The following is a 19,532-nucleotide window of genomic DNA, read 5'->3' as shown; positions in this document are numbered from 1 at the left end:
AGGTATTAAGTCTGCACATTTCAAACGCAATGACATAGCTGAAGAAAGTTACATTTGAAGACATTGAAAATTGGAAGTCTGCCAGTTTAAAAAGAAAGCATATATATATATTTTCGGTTTGGTATTTGCGCAAAAACTCTGATGCAGCATTGAGATTATTATTTGTTCAGTCTGTGAAGCATTCTCAGCATTGGTTCGGTATATACCCTTGGGAATAGGCCTTGTTAGGGAATACACTGAAACGAGATACGGAAACATGGAAAACTATGAGGGAGAGTCATTTGTCACACTTAAAATGAGAGAAGTATGCAGCGACCTCAGCAGAAAACGCATTAAAGCACTTCAGTACGTCAATGACAAGAGTTGACGCTTTAATTTCTTAAGTTAACATGAACAAAAGTCATGTTCATTAGAAGAAAGTGTCCTAATCATATTTTCACCCCAACATAAAAAAAAAATTAAAAAAAAGAAAGAAATTAGAATTTGCATAAAGAAAATCTATTAAGACAATTCTGACATTTTTTTCCACAAACAAAAAAGTAAAAAATAAAATAAAAAAAAAATTATATATATATATATATATATATATATATATACACATATACACACACACACACACACACACGTATATATATTATTTAACTTGTATAGTACAAATGTAAGTATGGCGGTATTTGGTAGTATTTTATTATGCTAATATTAATTTAAAAAATACTTGTGTCCAGATAAATATATATATTATAATTATATATACAAATAGTTCAATATTATTTCATATATATATATATATATATATATATATATATATATATATATATATATATATATATATATATATATATATATATAGTGGTGGCCAAAAATATTGGCACCCTTGGTAAATATGAGCAAAGAAGGCTGTGAAAAATATATCTTTATTGTTTATTTATGTCTTTATTGTTTGGTCTTTCATTAAAAATATTCACAAAAAACTATCCTGTAATGGATATAAAACAACGGCAAACACAACACAAGTTTTATAAAAAAAAAAGCAAAATGTTTTTTCAAATATATGTGTGGCACAATTATTGGCACCCCTAGAAATTCTTATGAGTAAAATATATCTGAAGTTTATTCCCATTCATATTTTACATTTTTTTTAGGACATCTGGGTGACTAGGAACATGAAATTGTTCATTATTTCCTGTTTCAGAGAGGTATAAATGTGAGGTAACACACAGGCCAAATTCCCTTAGTCATCTATCACAATGGGTAAGACCAAAGAATAAAGTTACGATGTGCGGCAAAAAGTTGTTGAGCTTCACAAAATGGAAAATGGCTATACAAAAATAGTGAAAGCACTGAAAATACCCATTTCCTCCATCGGGGCAATAATTAACAAGTTCCAATCAACTGGACATGTTACGAATCGGCCTGAAAGAGGACGTGTGTCTATATTGTCTCCACGTATGGTGAGAAGGATGGTCAAAATTCTCCAAGGATCACAGCTGGAGAATTGCAGGAATAAGTTGTGTCTTGGGGTCAGAAAGTCTCCAAAACTACAATCAGACATCACCTTCTTCACAACAAGTTGTCTGGGAGGGTTTCAAGATAAAAGCGTCTGCTCTCACCCAACAACAAACTCAAGCATCTTCGGTTAGCCAGACACTGCTGGAACTTCAAATGGGACCGGGTTCTATGGTCAGATAAAACAAAAATAGAGCTTTTTGGCAGCAAACACCAGAGATGGGTTTGGCGTACACAGAGATGAAGTACCCAATGCCCATGGTTAAATGTGGTGCTGCATCTTGAATGTTGTGGGGCTGTTTTTCTGCCAGAGGTCCTGGACATCTTGTTCAGATACATGGCATCATGGATCAAATACCAACAAATACTAAATCAAAACCTGGCTGCCTCTGCCAGAAAGCTTAAAATGGGCTGTGGTTGGATCTTCCAGCAAGACAATGATCCAAAACAAACATCAAAATCAACACAAAAATGGTTCACTGACCACAACATCAAGGTTCTGCCATGGCCATCCAGTCCCCAGACCTGAACCCCATAGAAAACCTGTGGGGTGAACTGAAGAGGACCAACATGGACCTCTGAATTTGAAGGATCTGGAGAGATTCTGTATGGAGGAATGGTCTCAGATCCCTTGCCAGATGTTCTCTAGCCTCATTAGGCATTATAAGAGAAGACTCAGAACTGTTATCTTGGCAAAGGGAGGTTGCACAAAGTATTGAATAAAAGGGTGCCAATAATTGTGCCACACATACAGTATATTTGACATAAATATTTGTTTTTTTTTTATAAAACTTGTGTTGTGTTCGCAATTGTTTAATATCCATTAGAGGATAGATTTTTGTGAATATTTTGAATGAAAGACCAAAAGGATAAACAATAAGGATATATATTTCACAGCCTTCTTTTCTCATATTTAAAAAGGGTGCCAATATTTTTGGCCACCACTGTGTGTGTGTATATATATATATATACAAATAATAGTACAGTATATATATGCAGTATTATAACATAGTGCTGTATATGAAACATGTAATATATTTTATTTATAAAAATTTTGGCATTATGGTAAGGAAAATTGGGGAAAATTTGCTTTATACCATGAAAATAATGTCACAATAGTTCTAAAAATATACATTCAAAATTTTTTTCTTTTGATTTTGGTGTCTTGGACATTTCCTTGTGAGATTTACTCCTTTACCTGCATGACACGCCTAAAATAAAGCCATTAAAATAAAACAATAACTGTAAATTATTGCACTGGACAACTTTTGGTAATCATAATGTCCTTGATTAGGACAGCAGTTAAAAAACAAAAAAACAAATGTGATTCCATTTTTGAGCAATTGAACGACATTAGAGATTTCTCTTAGATTCTTTACATTATATTAGATTTGTTTAGTATGAGCTTAGAATGGAAGTGTGCAAGGTAAGTGCATGTCGATAAAAGCGAGAGAGAGAGAGACAGCATGCCCTCTCTCTCTCTCCCCTGAAAAGTTCAGCCCAGAGTCGCCCCCTGGTGGCCCTGAGAGGGAAGGATGCCCGTCCTCACCCTACTGCAGCCCTGAGACCCACAACACCAGGCCAAATACGGACAAACAAACACAAACAACAACACTGACAAAAAAAACGACTCCCCAGAAACTGTCTCCCACCCGTCCAGGGGAGCTGGTCTTGTTGACGTGTGTAAAAACGTGCCCAGCCGTTGGGAATGTTAGCGGTTGTCGGAATCGGATCACATTCACAGCGTAGATTCGCACTCCACTTTGCAGGTTGTGGTGGCGGTACCTTTCCGGGTGAGCTTCAGGAAGCTGGGTTTCTCAGTGACCATGTTTTCTCCGTGGCCGTTACTAGTGGACGCCAACGCTTTTGTCTGTTCGCTCTTTGACGCGTTGCCTTCTCCGTTCGAACCCGGGTAGATGACGAGGAAGCAGGATGCAAGGAAACCCAAGAAGGAGCCACCGGACGCCACCATGGGAATGACCCGCACGCTGCCCACGGCGTCCACCACCGCCCCTAGCGCTGACGCCACCAGGATCTGCGAGATGTACACTTGGCACGACAGGATGGCGCAGTCGATGCCAAAACCTCGCTTGGAGTTCCCGGGGCTGTGCTGGACATACTGCAAACAGTGAAAAAATAAAAATACATCAAGTTTAAACACCACATATTTCTTCTTTCCATTCTACAGGATTTTTTTAACGCAATCAAAATAAAGGCTGGACAAACTAATTATTCTGAAAACATCATATTTAACATTTTATTAGGTGTTGGGATGGGAATACGGTCTCAAAGAGATGAATGCAAGTGTTAAGAAGATTCTGACCTCTTTAATTTCATGATACTGCCCCAGCAGAGCATACGGACAGTACGAGATGCTCATGGAGATAATTCCCATGCTGCTGATCATCACCATGGAGACATAGACGTTTGGGAAGATTGCCATGACAGCCGTACCCACTGCAAAACCCAGAGTGCCCAGGATGTAGATGACCTTTATACTGAGGTCAAAGTTATCCAAGGACTTCTGCAGTACAGCTAGATTTCAAAAAAGGAAATAAAGGATTATAATTGATTCACGATTGATTCATTGATTCACAAGTGAAAGCACAATGTTTTGTTACACTTCTAGTTTTTAAGGTGTGATGTTCAACAGCTTTGGGCAACATTGAAACAAGTTTTATGGCTGTCTAGGTGAGTGACACTCACCTGAACATATAGCAGCAGTGGCGGCATATATCACTAGACCCCAGCAGCCCATCTGCACCCCCTTGTGGTAGTTATACAGCGCGGTGGAGTTCAACGGGGCCTACAGCGAAAGCAGAGATTAGCGTTAAAGTGTTCAAGTAAAAACTAACTGGACAGCGAAGTTTCTAACTGATGCGTGAACCCCGAGGGCCACCAAAAGGAGTATTCACCAAAAAATGAAAATTTTGTCATTGGTTCAAAATTTAAAGGTGCCGTAAGTGTTTTTTTTGTTTGTTTTTTTTTACCTTTTTTTGCTAACTTCTGCCATTTTGCTAACTAACCATTATCAGCACCAATTTGTCGTTGTCCACAGATAAACTTCCCCTCTTCCGCAGCTCTCAAATCTCATCTGCGGTCACGTTTATTCAAACGTGCCGAATCACGATTGTTCACGTGGCATGCGATAACCAGTGCCATTTGACGTTAATGGTGTTAAACCAGCCGTGGTGGTATTTTCCCTTGCAATTATTTTGGGTTTACTCTAAATAAAAATAACCATAGTTGTTCTATAGTATGTGTAGTAAAACCATAGTAACCACAAAATGTACCATGGTATTACTACAGTAACCATATTTTAACCATGATATTAGTGGTAAAACCATAGTAATATTACAGGAAAACCAAAACTATGGTAATAAAAATCATAATGATTATGCCAAAAATTTAAACATGGTTACAAATGTTTTACCATAGCAATACCAGGGTATACAAACTATAGTAAACCTGCAGTATCCAAGTAACTTTTATGTTAAATCATGGTAAATGTACTACAAATGAACCATGGTGTTACTATAACAAAACCAACCATGTTTTTGGTAGAATGATTATGATTTTTAAATCACACTAGATTTAGTTTCCTGTATTAATATGGTTTTACAACAAATTGCTATTATGTTTAAAAATATGATTTCTGTAGTAAATCCATGGTACATTTTGTGGTTATAAAACTATGGTATAGTTCAACTATGGTTACTGTAGTAAAACCATGATTAATTTTCGTAAGGGGTGGCAAAACTATTGCAAGGGAACAGCAAATTATTTCAGATAATAAATGTAAGCTTAATAATACTGTATATTGGCAAAACATATTTCCTTGAATCCTGGCGAACACACAAAAAAACCCTGCATCAAAACTAACATGTGTGATCTTGCAGATCAGTGTGTCCTAATTTGTAGGCGGAGTATTCTGCTTTCATGCCTCTATTGTACAATTGAGCATTTGATTGGTAAAAATTTCTGCTCTCGCATAGAGAATTTCATAGCGGAATTATCTCACTTAATCGACTGCCTGTTGCTTTAAATTTCTGCTCCGGGATAAAGTGGCACATAACTGCTGGTCAATTTCAAAAAGCCAAATCCACCTTAACGAGAAGTGAAACGTAAAAAAAAAACAACAAAAAAAACACTGACACTAGATTAGTGGTTGCGGATAACATCTTCCAACATCGCTTGCTGCATGCATGCACAGAGAAAAAAGCCATAAATGATTATAGCCTACACTCTAAAAATAATTTTTGGGGGGTTAAATATTTTTTTCATGTTAGAGCGAGATTTGAGCAAACTTTTTTTTACCGGCGAGCATGAGCGCTACTTGAGCGGAATGTTCACTTGGACTGCGAGCGGTTGAGCAGAACGCACACACATGGAGCGGATTATTGAGCGGAGTGTCACACTGCTCCGCTTCGCTCACATGCTCTGTTCTTCACACAATTGTATTGCTTCAGAAGATGTAAAATAGTGCACAAGTTGTATGAATTGCTTTTTGAAGCTTGGCAGTATAAATCACTTCCCTACACTTTTGATGTATTGAAAAGAGCAGCTCGGACATGTTGCCAAAGTTCGTCTATTGTGTTCCATGGAAGAAAGAAAGTCATACAGGTTTAAAATGACAAGGGTGAGTATTGGATAACAGAATGATTCTTTTTTTGAGTGAACTACTCCTTTTTTTTGACAATTTTGTTTTGACATTTTGACAATTGTAATAACAAAGAAAAAAATTTGGCCCTCACCGTGGGGTCACCCTCGTAGATGACCTGCCCCATGAAGTCGGTGTAGAACACGGCCTCAGCAATGATGGAAAACCAGGTGACCAGGTGACAAATGCACAATCTGAACAGCTCTTTGGGCATCTTCAACATGGACATCCACAGCAGTCGTACGGTGGTCTCCACCTCCTCCTCCTCGCTCTCTGCGTCTCCACTCGAGTTGGTGTTCCCGCTCTGGTGTCTCGTCCTCTGTCCATTCCTCTGCTTCTGCCTTTTCTCCATCTCGTAAATGTCGTTCATACTACGGGACGGTTTGATGAGCAATGCTGCATTGGCACGACGGTAACGGTAACGGTGGGAGCCCACGCGGCCATAGTAGGAAAAGGTACAAGACGACTGTCGGTAGAAGGTGTGGCGTCTGCGTCGTATGGATGCGTTGGTGCTCGAAGGTTTCATAGACGTGTTGGATTGGGCGTGACCGTTCATGCCATTAAGGTCCGTTGGTTGTCCATTGGGTGCTTTGGATCCATTGAGTTGGTTGTTAAGTAGAGCCTCCTCACTATTGCGCTCCACCTGTTGCAACAACGCAGAAACACGACTTAATTTACAGCGCAAGAACTCCTGACTCCCTGCACTGCTGCTGCGCCGTGGCAGCGACCCGTGATAGGACGAAATCCGGTCTTGGAAGATTGAAGGCTCAATTTCACGCAAGAATAGTGTATCGTGGTCGAAATGGTCCAATGTCGCATCAGCCATGGCCAAAACGGAGTCGCTCTTACTGCGGACAATGTCCACATCAAGGAAGTCCATGTCTAGATCTCGTTCCGAGCACCGGTCAGTATATGGGTCATAATGAACATAGTGGTTGTAAGACTCGTCTTCGTGGATCATGTCGAGTTGAGTTTGGTGTGCTGGTGGAACCAGAGAGCTGTTAACTTTAGCATTCGATTCGGTTTCAGCTTCCTCGTCGAGACGGTCTTGTTGCGGACTGAACTGTTGTTCCTCGATACTGAAGAGGTGAAGAGCGACGGACACTGTGAACAGAACTGCAGCAAAGAGGAACAGAATCTGCTCCTGAGACTTGAAGGCCTGACCCAGGAAGGTGTGTGTCCAGTCAAGACCGCCCAGAGCATAACCAACCGCACCTCCCAGCCCTAAAGGAAACACACACACACACACACACACACACACACTGCTTAGCACTGATCCTCTAAGGGTGCTTACACACTAGAAAAAAAACTTTGATGGAAGTATGAGGGATAGGATGAGCAACATGTACTTTAAGGGTGTGGAAATATTCTGATCAGTTTGAAATCAAGCGGGAATACAGCAAATTGGTTTTCTGAAAGCACAACATGACACACCTCTATGAAATTCTCACTTGTTAACTGATACTTGTGTCAGAGTGTTGCAGCAAATGTTAAAATGGTCTCAACTTCTGGTCTCATGACACATTCTCATGCTTAAAAATGCTAGATGCAGCAAAATGAAAAGAACAGATGGCAGGTGTCTCGAGATGCATTTTTAACAGTTCTTTTTAACTTGACACGACGTCTAAAAATGTGGCACTCCTGTGCGAGATGCTGAAAATACAGCAAGATGCAGCACAACTGTCAAAGACCTCCATTTAGTGCATGTTTACATTGAAAAACAATTGAAAAACAGTTCTGACACACACATTACACATTTGGTGTGAACGGCCATAAGACTCAGGACATTCAAATATATTCAAGCACAGCTTGTGTTAAGATTATGGTCTCAGTTTATGTGATATGTGAGGAACTGAAGGACCGACAAAGTGTTTTTTCTTTGCGGGGTGAATTTATTGTGCTGTACCAGCAGAAAAGGCGTGGATGTTGAGGGCCATGTCCTGTTCATCTGTGTCTGCCACGTCCAGCAGATACGCTCGTATAGGGCCCTCTGTTGCATCAGCGCAGAAATCCAGCACCACGACCCCCAAAACTGTCATCACGATCCCTATTGGCTGGTTGTTTGGCACGTCTCCTACAGCAAGACCTGAGAGAGTGAAACAAAGAGAGAGAGAGAAGACCATTAGTGTTCCACACAAGCAGGTCCACATTTTTGGCATTTTCAGCACTGATTTTGGAGGAAAAACTACAGAATACTGTGGAATGAATCCAAAGAAGCAGTGTGTAATTTCTGTGGCTGCAGCAATGTCAGGCAGTCCCCCAAGAAATCCTGTAGTGATTTCAATGGCTAAAAGAAGTTATTTTGGGTATTTTATTGGGTGCGTAAATCCTAAAATATTGCTTGAAGGTTTATGTTGTCTTAATCATGAAAAAACTAGAGCTATCAAAATTAACACGCTAACTCGTGCGATTAATTTAAAACGTTTAACATGTTTCTTAATCATGATTAATACATTGGAAAATGTTAAAAACATTATGGTTACATATTGTTTTCTTTTCTAAGAGGGAACTAAAGGCATTTTAACAGGAAAAGATGTATGTATAGAGTCAAATTTAAGCACTTTCAAAATCAGCGATTAATCGCGATTATGAAAAATCAAGCGATTAATCACGATTAAATATTTTAATTGGCTTACACCACTGGAAAATACATAAATTAATGTTGCGTAAGCTATATATGGCATATCACATGATATAACCAAAGCAACAAATGATCAAATTAAAGGTTTATGTTTGTGTTTTCAGTTAGCATGCTCACCGATTAGCATGCTATGCTAACATTCCAGCGCTAACATATTCAGTCCAAGTACTTCACATAATTATATCAAAATGTTTAATTTAGTGCTATGGAAAGTGGATATGGTAATACTGTATCTACAGTAGTATTTACACAGCAACAACAGGAGTTTATAACAGACACTTCAGATGTTCTACACCACAGAGTCACAGTGTTTCCACTTTTCAGGCAAATCAACCTACAAATGGCTGACTTATAATTGACTGCATATTAAGCTGGGATATTAGAGACGATATTTAAAGTATTAGAATGTGTGTGCCTTCCTATTAATAAACCTGATTGTCAACTCAACAGCTCTCTTCCTCACTTGCTTACAACAGAATATACGTCAACCCTGACTGGTCATGTGCTCTGAAGTGCAAATTTACCATTTATCACTTTCAGCATGTGCAACACATACAGCCTGTGCCCTCAGGGAATTCAAACATCCCGTAATGCATGACCTTTATCCGGTGCATGTCAATCAGCTCCATTGTCATAACATGCACCATGTCACATGTGCGTGTCTCTGTTGAAACATCTATTGATTGTTTTGGCATATTTTAGATCTTTTCCAGGGTTACATTAGAGCGGGTGGTAACTACAGCCTGTGATGAGTGACCAAAAGGTGTGATATGTGTGTAATTATTGGTCTTTGTTAAGGCAAGCATCACTGTTACTATTTAGGGCTGTAAAGTGAGAAAGTTTTGCTATTCTATATTATGACTATTAATTCACTATCTACACACACACACACACACACACACACACACAAATGTAAACTGTAAAAGAGACTGCGAGAAGGTGAACACCAAGTATATAGTCTTCACTCTGTGTTACGTCAGTGTTCGGGCGAGTATACTTTCTTCCTGACAAAAGAGTCAGCATGCAGCGAGCTAGTTGTGGAGACAGGAAGTTGTTCCAGTTAGCCAGTGAAAGGTAAAAAGGGCACAACAGGAAACAGTTCCCTGTGAACTGGTTCCTAGTCCTTTCCCATGTCATAGAGACTGACAGAGTTCATGCTGCCACACACACACACTTTTTTACAGCACACAACAGAGGGTCTCTCTTCACTCAGATACTGATGGTTTTCTGTGTTAACCCTGCTGACAAAATCAGATTAAACCAGCCTAAGGTGGTTTGCTGGTCTTTCAGCTGGTTTAAGAGAGTTTTGGGTACTTTTCAGCGGGGCACGCTGGGAGCCAAGCTGGCCTCCTGCTAAACTAGCTGAAAAACCAGCTTGGCCAAGCACGGAGACCATCTTAAACCACGTAAGACCAGCAAAACATCAGAGGCTGTTTTTTTTCCAGCAGGGAAGAAATATGGGCAGCTAAAGTCTGGAGAAGATTTTTCACAATATTTTATTGTAGAAATTAAAAACTTATGTGTGTTTGCGCAACATGAGAATGAGTAAATGCTGACAGGTTTATTATTTTGGGGAGAAATATCCCTTTAAAGTCCCCTTTTGTGGACCTGTGAAATAGTAAAAGTACATTCTGTGAAAACACCCCACAGTTTTAAGGTTGAACACTGGCAGGGAAAAAACATTAACTTCCCACAATTAAAATATAAAAAATATTGCTGTTTTGAGATCTGAGGCGCTGACAGGTGTTGAGTGGGGTTCAGACATCAGCAGGTGTTGATTCTGCTCACAAATACGTGCCAGCTGACGTTGGCTGTGATAATGTTGTCTGCCGTTCTGTGCCAAGAACAAGAGCGCTCCTGAAAAAACAACTTGATTTTTGCAAACATCTCACTCTAATGGATAGGGCTGGGTAAAAATATACATTTACCAACGCATCACAATCTTCATTTGAACAATCTCAATATCGGTATTTTACTCTATGCGCAACCCTCTTTTACAGTGAGAGCAAATCACTCACATTTGCAACCAAATTTCCTATAAAATGTGTATATTTGGCAACTGGCTGGTAAATGTTCAGACTTCACTCAACAGTGATTGAGTAGTTTAGTGGTGAAGAAGTTCAACAGCGAGATCCTTTGAGTGTTGAGAGTAAAATTTGCTTTCACTCGTTCCGTGTAATGTGTGTCCAAAGACGAGATCCACACAATCAATCTGTCATTGAATAATGTCTCTTTTAATACCCTTTCTGCTATTTACCATCAGTTGTTGATCAAAAACAACATAAAAGAAACATTTAATTCTAATCACACACAGCACAGATGATATAAAGCCATTCGAGTCTTCTCTCGTTAATATACGCTCATTTACAGAACTGCCGGTTTTCTTAAAGAGACAGTACCAGTTTTTAGCACTTGTTCAATGAATTACAGTAAATACTTGAAAAACTAGTTTAAATAGTGCAAATGATGAAATGAAACAATAAACATGTAACATGTATAATATATGCAATGTAATATCATTTGTGTTGATTGAATGCATGGATTTGTTCATTTTTAAAAAAGCCAAAATGTGACCAAAATGATGAAAAACTAATCAAATATAATTAGTAAAATGTATATTTTCATAATGTACCTAGTTAGAAGGTCCTCTGTATAATTAACAGCATTAGCTGGGAGAGAATTTCTTTCAAATGCAAGCAAAAGGACATTTAAACTGAAATATACCCATATGAATTGAAATCTAATCTAAATCTTGTGAATCAGAATCGAATCAGGAAATCTGTATCAGTACCCAGCCTTACTAACGGATCTATTGTGAAGTTTTTTAGGTTACTTGTTTAAAGTCAACATAAAACAGCATGAGACAAAAATGTAGGGCGGGACTTGATTTTATCCATCATGAATTGATTGGATGGTGAAAAGTTAATGAAAGCATTTATTGTATATATACAGTATAGATTATATATAGCTATCGATAATTTTTTTTAATCGAATTAATGACACGATTTGCCGATTAATTTAAATTTTTATTAGTTAATCTAATTAATCACAATTTTAAATATTTGCTGAGAAAGGCCCTCAAACAACTATAATTAAATATATAATGATAAATAATTATACATAGTTATATTTCAATAATTATAAATGCAATACATATTATAAATATAATAATTCATATAATTAAAATGCATGACATTTTTGTGACAGATGAATAAAGCATCGATAAGACAATACAAAAAGTGGCTTTAGAAGGAAATATTTTGTTTATTTCAATATAATTGAACATTAGCCTATCACTGGCCTACAGTCCACAGTAATCCATTTTGCAATTTAATTCGTCAATGTGTCCGAGATAGATTTATTATAAAGGGCTTTTTCTAAGAATGTACACATGCATCAGACGGATGCTTTTGGAGCGTCTCACTTTGGTTGCGTTGCGTCATGAACACAGTATTTTTCAGACGCTGTGTAAAATTAAACACATCTCAAGATACCTGCATTCGGAAATGCACTCTGTCTAGCTGTTTGAAAGCAAAAACATGTTCTCAACTTGTGCTGTTGCAAGTGTCAAGCGAGTCTGAATGTGGTTTGTTCTTAATACAGCTGGAGTTGTGCTTACTGCACCCTGCTGAAAACAGGTGCTACTTCAAGCTTGAATTGTTCCGATGGTCGGAATAATCCTTATTAGAGTCCAGCGACAAGTTTAATTGCATAAATTTTTTAACGGCTTTTATATATCCGTTTTTATATAATTAATTGCACTGAATTAACACGTTAAATCCCAACTAATATATAATAAATCCCATACTAATATATATATATATATATATATATATCAGTATATATCAGTATACTGGTCAGGCTGTCCAGACCAGGCCAGGTTCGGGCTTCAACTTGATGCCTGCACAAATCTCAACATGCACTGATGACTCTTGCACATTAAGACCAGGAACATATATTATATATATAAGTAAGTAAGTAGGTCAATTTCGTTATCTTGTGGACTTTAAAGCTTCATTCAGTTCAGACTTTCTCACCTGTCCGTGGACTCACCTATGAGCGAACCGTTGAGAAAAAGAGCCACGCCCAACAGCACGCCCACACACAGTGCCAGGATGAAGGGTCGCCTGCGGCCCCAGCGCAGTGTACAGCGGTCACTCGCCGAACCAATCAGAGGAGTGAAGATGAGACCCAGGATTGGACTGAGGAACCACGTCAGGCTGTAATATTGTTCTGGAAGACCTGCATGACAAACCACTGATTATTAACATCACAATATACGATTAACACAGGTGTGATGTCACTTCCTGTATACACAGCCCAGGGGTCATGAATATGAAGCTTCAAAGATAAAAGCTGTTTCAGGTCTGTGAAAACTGGCACATAAAATGATGATCTTATGACCAGATTAAAACAAGAAAACAGGATCAGACTATTAAAGCATTAAAAGACTTTATCTAATCAACTTTTTCCCTCACAAACACTCTCACATGATTATACTCATAAATAAAGACTGCTGTTTAAACATTATAGGTTTAGTAATCCTCTGAAAGCTTGGCAGACTTCCAGCATACCAATAAAAATACACTTTCATTGTTCCTGGATAAGAAGGAACATGCATCCAGCGTGCCAACGTCTCTGTGCAAGAGACTGGCATTTTTGAGGTGATCTAGAAACACTTTCCCTAACTGAACTACTGTCTTATGATCCAAAAATAAAACTTCAAACATCCAGAGACAGAAATCAATGAGTTGGGGTCCAAGAATTCCACTGACGAAATGCTCCTGAAAACTCAAATTATGGGGGAAAAATCTCTGTTTTGAGTTCCTGTGTTTGCAATTGACAACTGTATTTACTAAACTGCAGCTTAAATACTGTGTGCATAAATGAATAACCAATATATTAAATATTAACAGTAAATAATAAAAATAACAAATATTAAAAATAGACGATTATGGGGGTCTGGGTAGCTCAGCGAGTTTTGACGCCGACTACCACCCCTAGAGTTTGAATCCAGGGCGTGCTGAGTGACTCAGCCAGGTCTCCTAAGCAACCAAATTGGCCCGGTTGCTAGGGAGGATAGAGTCACATGGGGTAACCTCCTCGTGGTCGTGATTAGTGGTTCTCGCTCTCAATGGGGCGTGTGGTAATTTGTGCGTGGATCGCGGAGAGTAGCATGAGCCTCCACATGCTGTGAGTCTCCGGTGTCATGCACAACGAGCCACGTGATAAGATGCGCGGATTGACGGTCTCAGAAGCGGAGGCAACCGGATTGAGGTGAGTAACCGTGCCACCATGATGACCTAGTAATCAGTGGGAACTGGGCATTCGAAATTGGGGAGAAAATGGGATAAATTAAAAATAATTTGTTAGACGATTTTAACATTCCAACACCAGAAAGTCTTATAATTGATACTATGTTATTTAATACACAAGTCAATTAAGGTGTGAGTTTATCCATCAATCCTAATTAACCATCAACTGCAACTGAATTTTTACTTTTACTCTTTTAATAAGCATATTTAGGACTCTAAAACTCTACAATTTAACTGTAATCTATTTATTCAGATTGATCATTTATTTTATTGCCATTTTAGTCATAAAAGATGACACAGTCTGTTTAATATGATAAAATATACCCTAATATACCCATACATTATTTAATACCATATCAGCACCAGAGGCTATTTTCATGGCAAGAACATGGTGAAATAAATCAATAATGGAAGAAAGCAGATCAACAAAAACAGTTAATACGAATAAAAGGAAAAACTAAACAAATAATTTTAATATAGAAAATTAAATATATTTCTGTATTTGTGACACACTCAAAAAATAATTTTTATATATTACGCATTTCAGTTTCATAGTCAAATTCCATTAAAATTGAACTGAATAATCTTTAACAAAAATACAATAACCCTAAATAGTTTAAGTTTGTGAAAAACTACATACAGTAATTTAATTTGATGGAATTTCGTTATGAAATTAAAAATGCGTAAATCTTAAAAATAGGCTGAATTATTATAATTTATTTTTTTAGTGCATGTACTATGTACTAAGCATATCCTACATTTACAGATTGACCCCATTAACTTCCACTGTAAGTGTCTCACTGGAACCCAGATTTTTGCTTTTTTATTTGTATTTTATTTTTTTAAAGAAAAGGAAGGACGAGTTTAAACTAATTTTTGTGATAATCAACATTACGCCACAAATGCTTTCAATTGAGCTTAACTTGTACTTAACCTGGAATATTCCTTTAAAGTACTTTCTGGAAGAATACATAAATAAAAGTAAAGAAATGTCCCTGAAAATCAAATTTAGGGTGCAAAAATTGCTGCTTAATGGAAAATTTATATTTAACACAACACAAACTGTAAAGTAAATTCTATGATGCCTTTCAAAGCCAGATAATATCACACAAAACAGTCCAATAAATGCAAGGAAAGTGTGATTGACTATTGTCAAAAATGAGATAAATGGTTAAAGAGAAAATCATAAAATTGCATTAATATTTCTGGAACATTACAGCACAAACAACATGAATTCTATATATATATATATAAATATTCTTAGATATAGTTTTGATTCAATTTAAAATCAGCATAACCAGAATCTGCAAACCATTTTACTTCCATAATTTGACATATTTTAGAGAGAGAAACAGCATATTTAACTAGGAAAAAACTAAACAAACAAAAACAAAACGGTGAATAATTTTTTCATTACAGAGCCACTAAACAACACAACAGAAGCCACTGCAGTACTTCCTACTGAAAAACACTCAAGCTGTAATTTTACGAGTTTAAGAGTTTGTGTGTGAAAATAAGTCTGTCACATAATTACACCAAATGAAGACTAGATGGAGTCGTGGAGAGCTGACAGACATCGAAATGAATGACGACCTTTATAGTTTGTTTGTTCTGTGGGGTTGTTATAGTGCCAGAGCAAACACACGTCGCACAGCGTGTGACATGCCAGCTTTCTAAAAACTGACCACCAAAATCACTGTCTCACGCACACACACATCCCTCTCGCTATCAATACACCCTACACAAGGCCGTTATAACGCCGCATAACCTAACACAGGCTGATGGTGCAGATCATGTGGTGGTTGGCACAGCAACAAAAATTCAGAAAGAATATGCAAAGAGATCTGTGTGTACTGACCGCGAGCCCTCACAGGAATCAACGCTATCTTTAGAGAGAGATTTCTGTGTGTGTGTGTGTGTGTGTGTGTGTGTAGGCCTGTCCGACACAAGGGGAAGGTTGCCTCACGTCCACAGCCATAATAGGATTACCACACACATGCACACACATTCATCTGAGACGGCTTGACAGCGGTCAGCGAGGGCTGCCAGGTTTGTTATGTGAAGAGATCAGTGTTGAGGAGTCAAGTTCAACACTGGCATATAGGACACCAGCAGAGAAAATTCCAGAACTTCAGATGGGTCGGTTCTTATGCAAGAGAGAACAAGTACAGTTTCACAGATGTCAGCAAATGACATCAGCACTAAATTCAAATGCAAACAGCAAACATAGCATAGATCAAGGAACAGTGTTGGGGAAACTGTAGTTTGACAAGCTACTCATAATTTAAAGTAGTTCAGCTGCAGTCAAGCTACTCTTTTCAAAAAGTAGTTAGCTATGCTACAAGTTACTATCAAAAAGTAGCTAGCTACATTAACGCTACTTTGAGGCATTATGTTACTCTCAAACCAATAATATTAATAACAAAATTTACACTAATAACATTTATTAAATAAATGTATTAATTAAATACATTAAATGTATAAACATTTAATGAACAGTAACATTAATGCAGTTAATAATGTCCATAAAATAAAATACAACAACAGAAAATAAAACCAGAAAAGATCGGACGCCATTAAGTTTTGTGCTTGACGCATAATACTGAGTATGGATAATGTGTGAACAGAGACTCAGGGCTTGTTTATCCCCTCACCTGTGTTCTTGTTTATTGCACATTCTGACTTTTTTGCAATTGACACTCAAGTTTCGGCTGTACAGGTCACATACAAAGGTTGCTCTACAAAAATCTCCTGGACATTTAGAGGCAATTTAGAGGCCGGATGCTTTGTTCAAGTCCAAAAAAAGAGGACATGTCTGGGATAAAGAGGACATTTGGTCAGCAAATAATAGATTGTCGCATAATAATACATGCCATAATAAATGATTTATTTTACCATAACTTAAATTATTTTACATGAAAATAATAGTTAATTAAATGCTAAAAAATTGAGAAATCAAACAGTTATGCACGATAGGAATTATTTATCTCACTGCTCCCAAAAACGCACAGATAATGAGAAGGGAAATAAACATTCAAATAGGAATAAATAAATCCCTCAAAATGCAATAGTAACTTTTTAATTATTTTATTTAAAATAGTAAAAGGTAAATGTGCTGTTATGTTGTCTATTAACAACAAAGTGTCAGAAACATTGTTTGTTTCATAGACGCTGCCTCATTCTGAGCAGCAGCCGAATACACTTCAAGTTCATCAGATGTTTACCCTTAGCTCAGTACTTATTTGAAACACCTTTGGCAGCGATTACAGCCTCAAGTCTTTTTGGGTATGACGCGACAAGCTTTGCACACCTGGATTTGGGGATTTTCTGCCATTCTTCTCTGCAGATCCTCTCAAGCTCTGTCAGGTTGGATGGGGACCGTCGGTGGACAGCCATTTTCAGGTCTCTCCAGAGATGTTCGATTGGGTTCGAGTCCGGGCTCTGGCTGGGCCACTCAAGGACATTCACAAAGTTGTCCTTAAGACACTCTTGCGTTGTCTTGGCTGTGTGCTTAGGGTCATTGTCCTGTTGGACCCTGACCAGTCCCCCAGTCCCTGCCGCTGATAAACACCCCACAGCATGATGCTACCACCACCATGCTTCACCGTTGGGATGGTATTGCGCAGGTGATGAGCGGTGCCTGGTTTCCTCCAGACATGACACTTGGAATTGAGGCCAAACAGTTCAATCTTCATTTCATCAGACCAGAGAATCTTGTTTCTCACAGTCTGAGAGTCCTTTAGGTGCTTTTTGAAAATTCCAAGCGGGCTTTCATGTGTCTTGCACTGAGGAGAGGTTTCCGTCTGGCCACTCTGCCATAAAGCCCAGATTGGTGGAGTGTTGCAGTGATGGTTGTCCTTCTGCAAGTTTCTCCCATCTCCACACATGATCTCTAGAGCTCAAACTAATGCACCTGTTCTCAGTGCACCCGACTGTACACAAACTTTTAAGCATGGGGTCAATGCAAGTGCCATTGGTGCTGGTACGGTTCTTCTTCAGGAGGATAAAAATGGTATAGATCATCCTGTTAGTTATTATTCTAGTAAATTCAATAAGCATCAGCTTAATTATTCTACCACTGAAAAAGAAGCACTTGCTCTGTTACTTGCCCTACAACACTCTGAAGGGCTAATAGTAGGAGAGACCGGGGCTAGCTGACACATTTTTACACCAGTGAATATTTCTCAGGGTAGGTTTATTTTTGAAAGTCAATTTCTGTATAGACAAATACAAGTCTTAACTACAAAATAGCTATTGAACCATGTTTGTTCAAGAAACATGTCTCAATAGCAGGTATTATTGCAGTACCATAATTGATAGAGATTTAAACAAACCTGTAACAAAGTATTACAAGTATTATGAATTTCATATAAATATGGAAAATATGGAAACAATATAAATACAGCTAAAACTCTAACGGAAATTCCCACCATTTAAAAAAAAAAAAAAAAAAAAAAAAAAAAAAATCTGCTATGCAGTTCTCACAATTGGGGTCAAAATTCAGATGGAAAACTGCCACTGCACCTGCTGGTGAGAAATGTGTCCCATTCTCAGACCTGGAAAAAAAATAATTTTCTCGCAGCCCAGGAGGGGCCAAACCATCTGGGAACCACGTACGCTGCAGTCCTGAGAACAGTTCTCAGAGACCCTTATCAGAGTCAGAACAGGATCTGAGAAACAAGCCGTTCTCTTCTCATCAGAGCTTGGGAAAGCCAGACCTGGCATCACGTCATAGTGCCACTGATGACTTCCTGACACCATCGAGCTCTTTGTTCACGAGCCACAGTAAAACACAAACAAGTGCAAAAACATACAAACAAAAAATCTGAATCAGTTGGTAAGCAAGTTATTTGTACCTAAACAAATATATCAAGTAAATATCCAAACAGGACGTTGAGATTTCTGTAAATAATGACAGGAGACTTTTGGTTCCCACCAGGTCAAAAATGGCAAACAATACTGAGAGCAAAGTGAGTCAAACGGGAGGAAGTAGTATGTGAAAGACAAAACCACAGTCATATTCAAATCTCAAGTCACTGAAACCCAGAGAGGGGCAGTTCTGACATCTTATCGGGTAAGAACAGCGCAAAAGATTTCCATTTTGGGGTCTTTTACAACTGGAAAATCCAATTCAAACCAATTTAACATGGTCAAGAGGAATTTTTGGAACAAGGAAACTTGTTTTTGTGGCTCCAAGATGGTCTACCAGGTCAACACCTGGTCCATCGGCTGGAAGTCCAGCTGATCTACCATCTAGACCAACTTGGACCAACTAGAGACCATGTAAAACCAGCAATCAACTTAACCCTCCAATGGTATTGAAAAATGGGGCCTCCCTTTGGTATTCGTGGTCATTTTTGACCGAAAGGGTTAGATGTGTAACCCTTTTTTTTTTGTGATGTTGATGATG

General features: G+C 38.2%; 1 protein-coding gene across 2 annotated transcripts in view; it reads right to left on the bottom strand.

The window, feature by feature from the left end:
* Positions 1-2,420: 2,420 nt before the first annotated feature.
* Positions 2,421-19,532, bottom strand: part of LOC127420665 (solute carrier family 45 member 4-like) — a 60,344-nt gene continuing 43,232 nt past the window's right edge. For both annotated transcript variants that reach the window (XM_051663112.1, XM_051663113.1), the window contains 6 exons: positions 12,861-13,049; positions 8,073-8,252; positions 6,261-7,390; positions 4,213-4,312; positions 3,830-4,041; positions 2,421-3,625 (listed from right to left, as the gene is read on the bottom strand). In XM_051663112.1, the coding sequence (XP_051519072.1) occupies positions 3,245-3,625; positions 3,830-4,041; positions 4,213-4,312; positions 6,261-7,390; positions 8,073-8,252; positions 12,861-13,049 (2,192 nt within the window). In that variant the 3' untranslated portion in view covers positions 2,421-3,244. The remainder of the gene's footprint in view (positions 3,626-3,829; positions 4,042-4,212; positions 4,313-6,260; positions 7,391-8,072; positions 8,253-12,860; positions 13,050-19,532) is intronic.

This window comes from Myxocyprinus asiaticus, chromosome 30 (genome assembly GCF_019703515.2).
Source record: "Myxocyprinus asiaticus isolate MX2 ecotype Aquarium Trade chromosome 30, UBuf_Myxa_2, whole genome shotgun sequence".
Classification (NCBI taxonomy): Eukaryota; Metazoa; Chordata; class Actinopteri; order Cypriniformes; family Catostomidae; genus Myxocyprinus; species Myxocyprinus asiaticus.
This window is presented reverse-complemented; position numbering and strand designations above follow the sequence as displayed.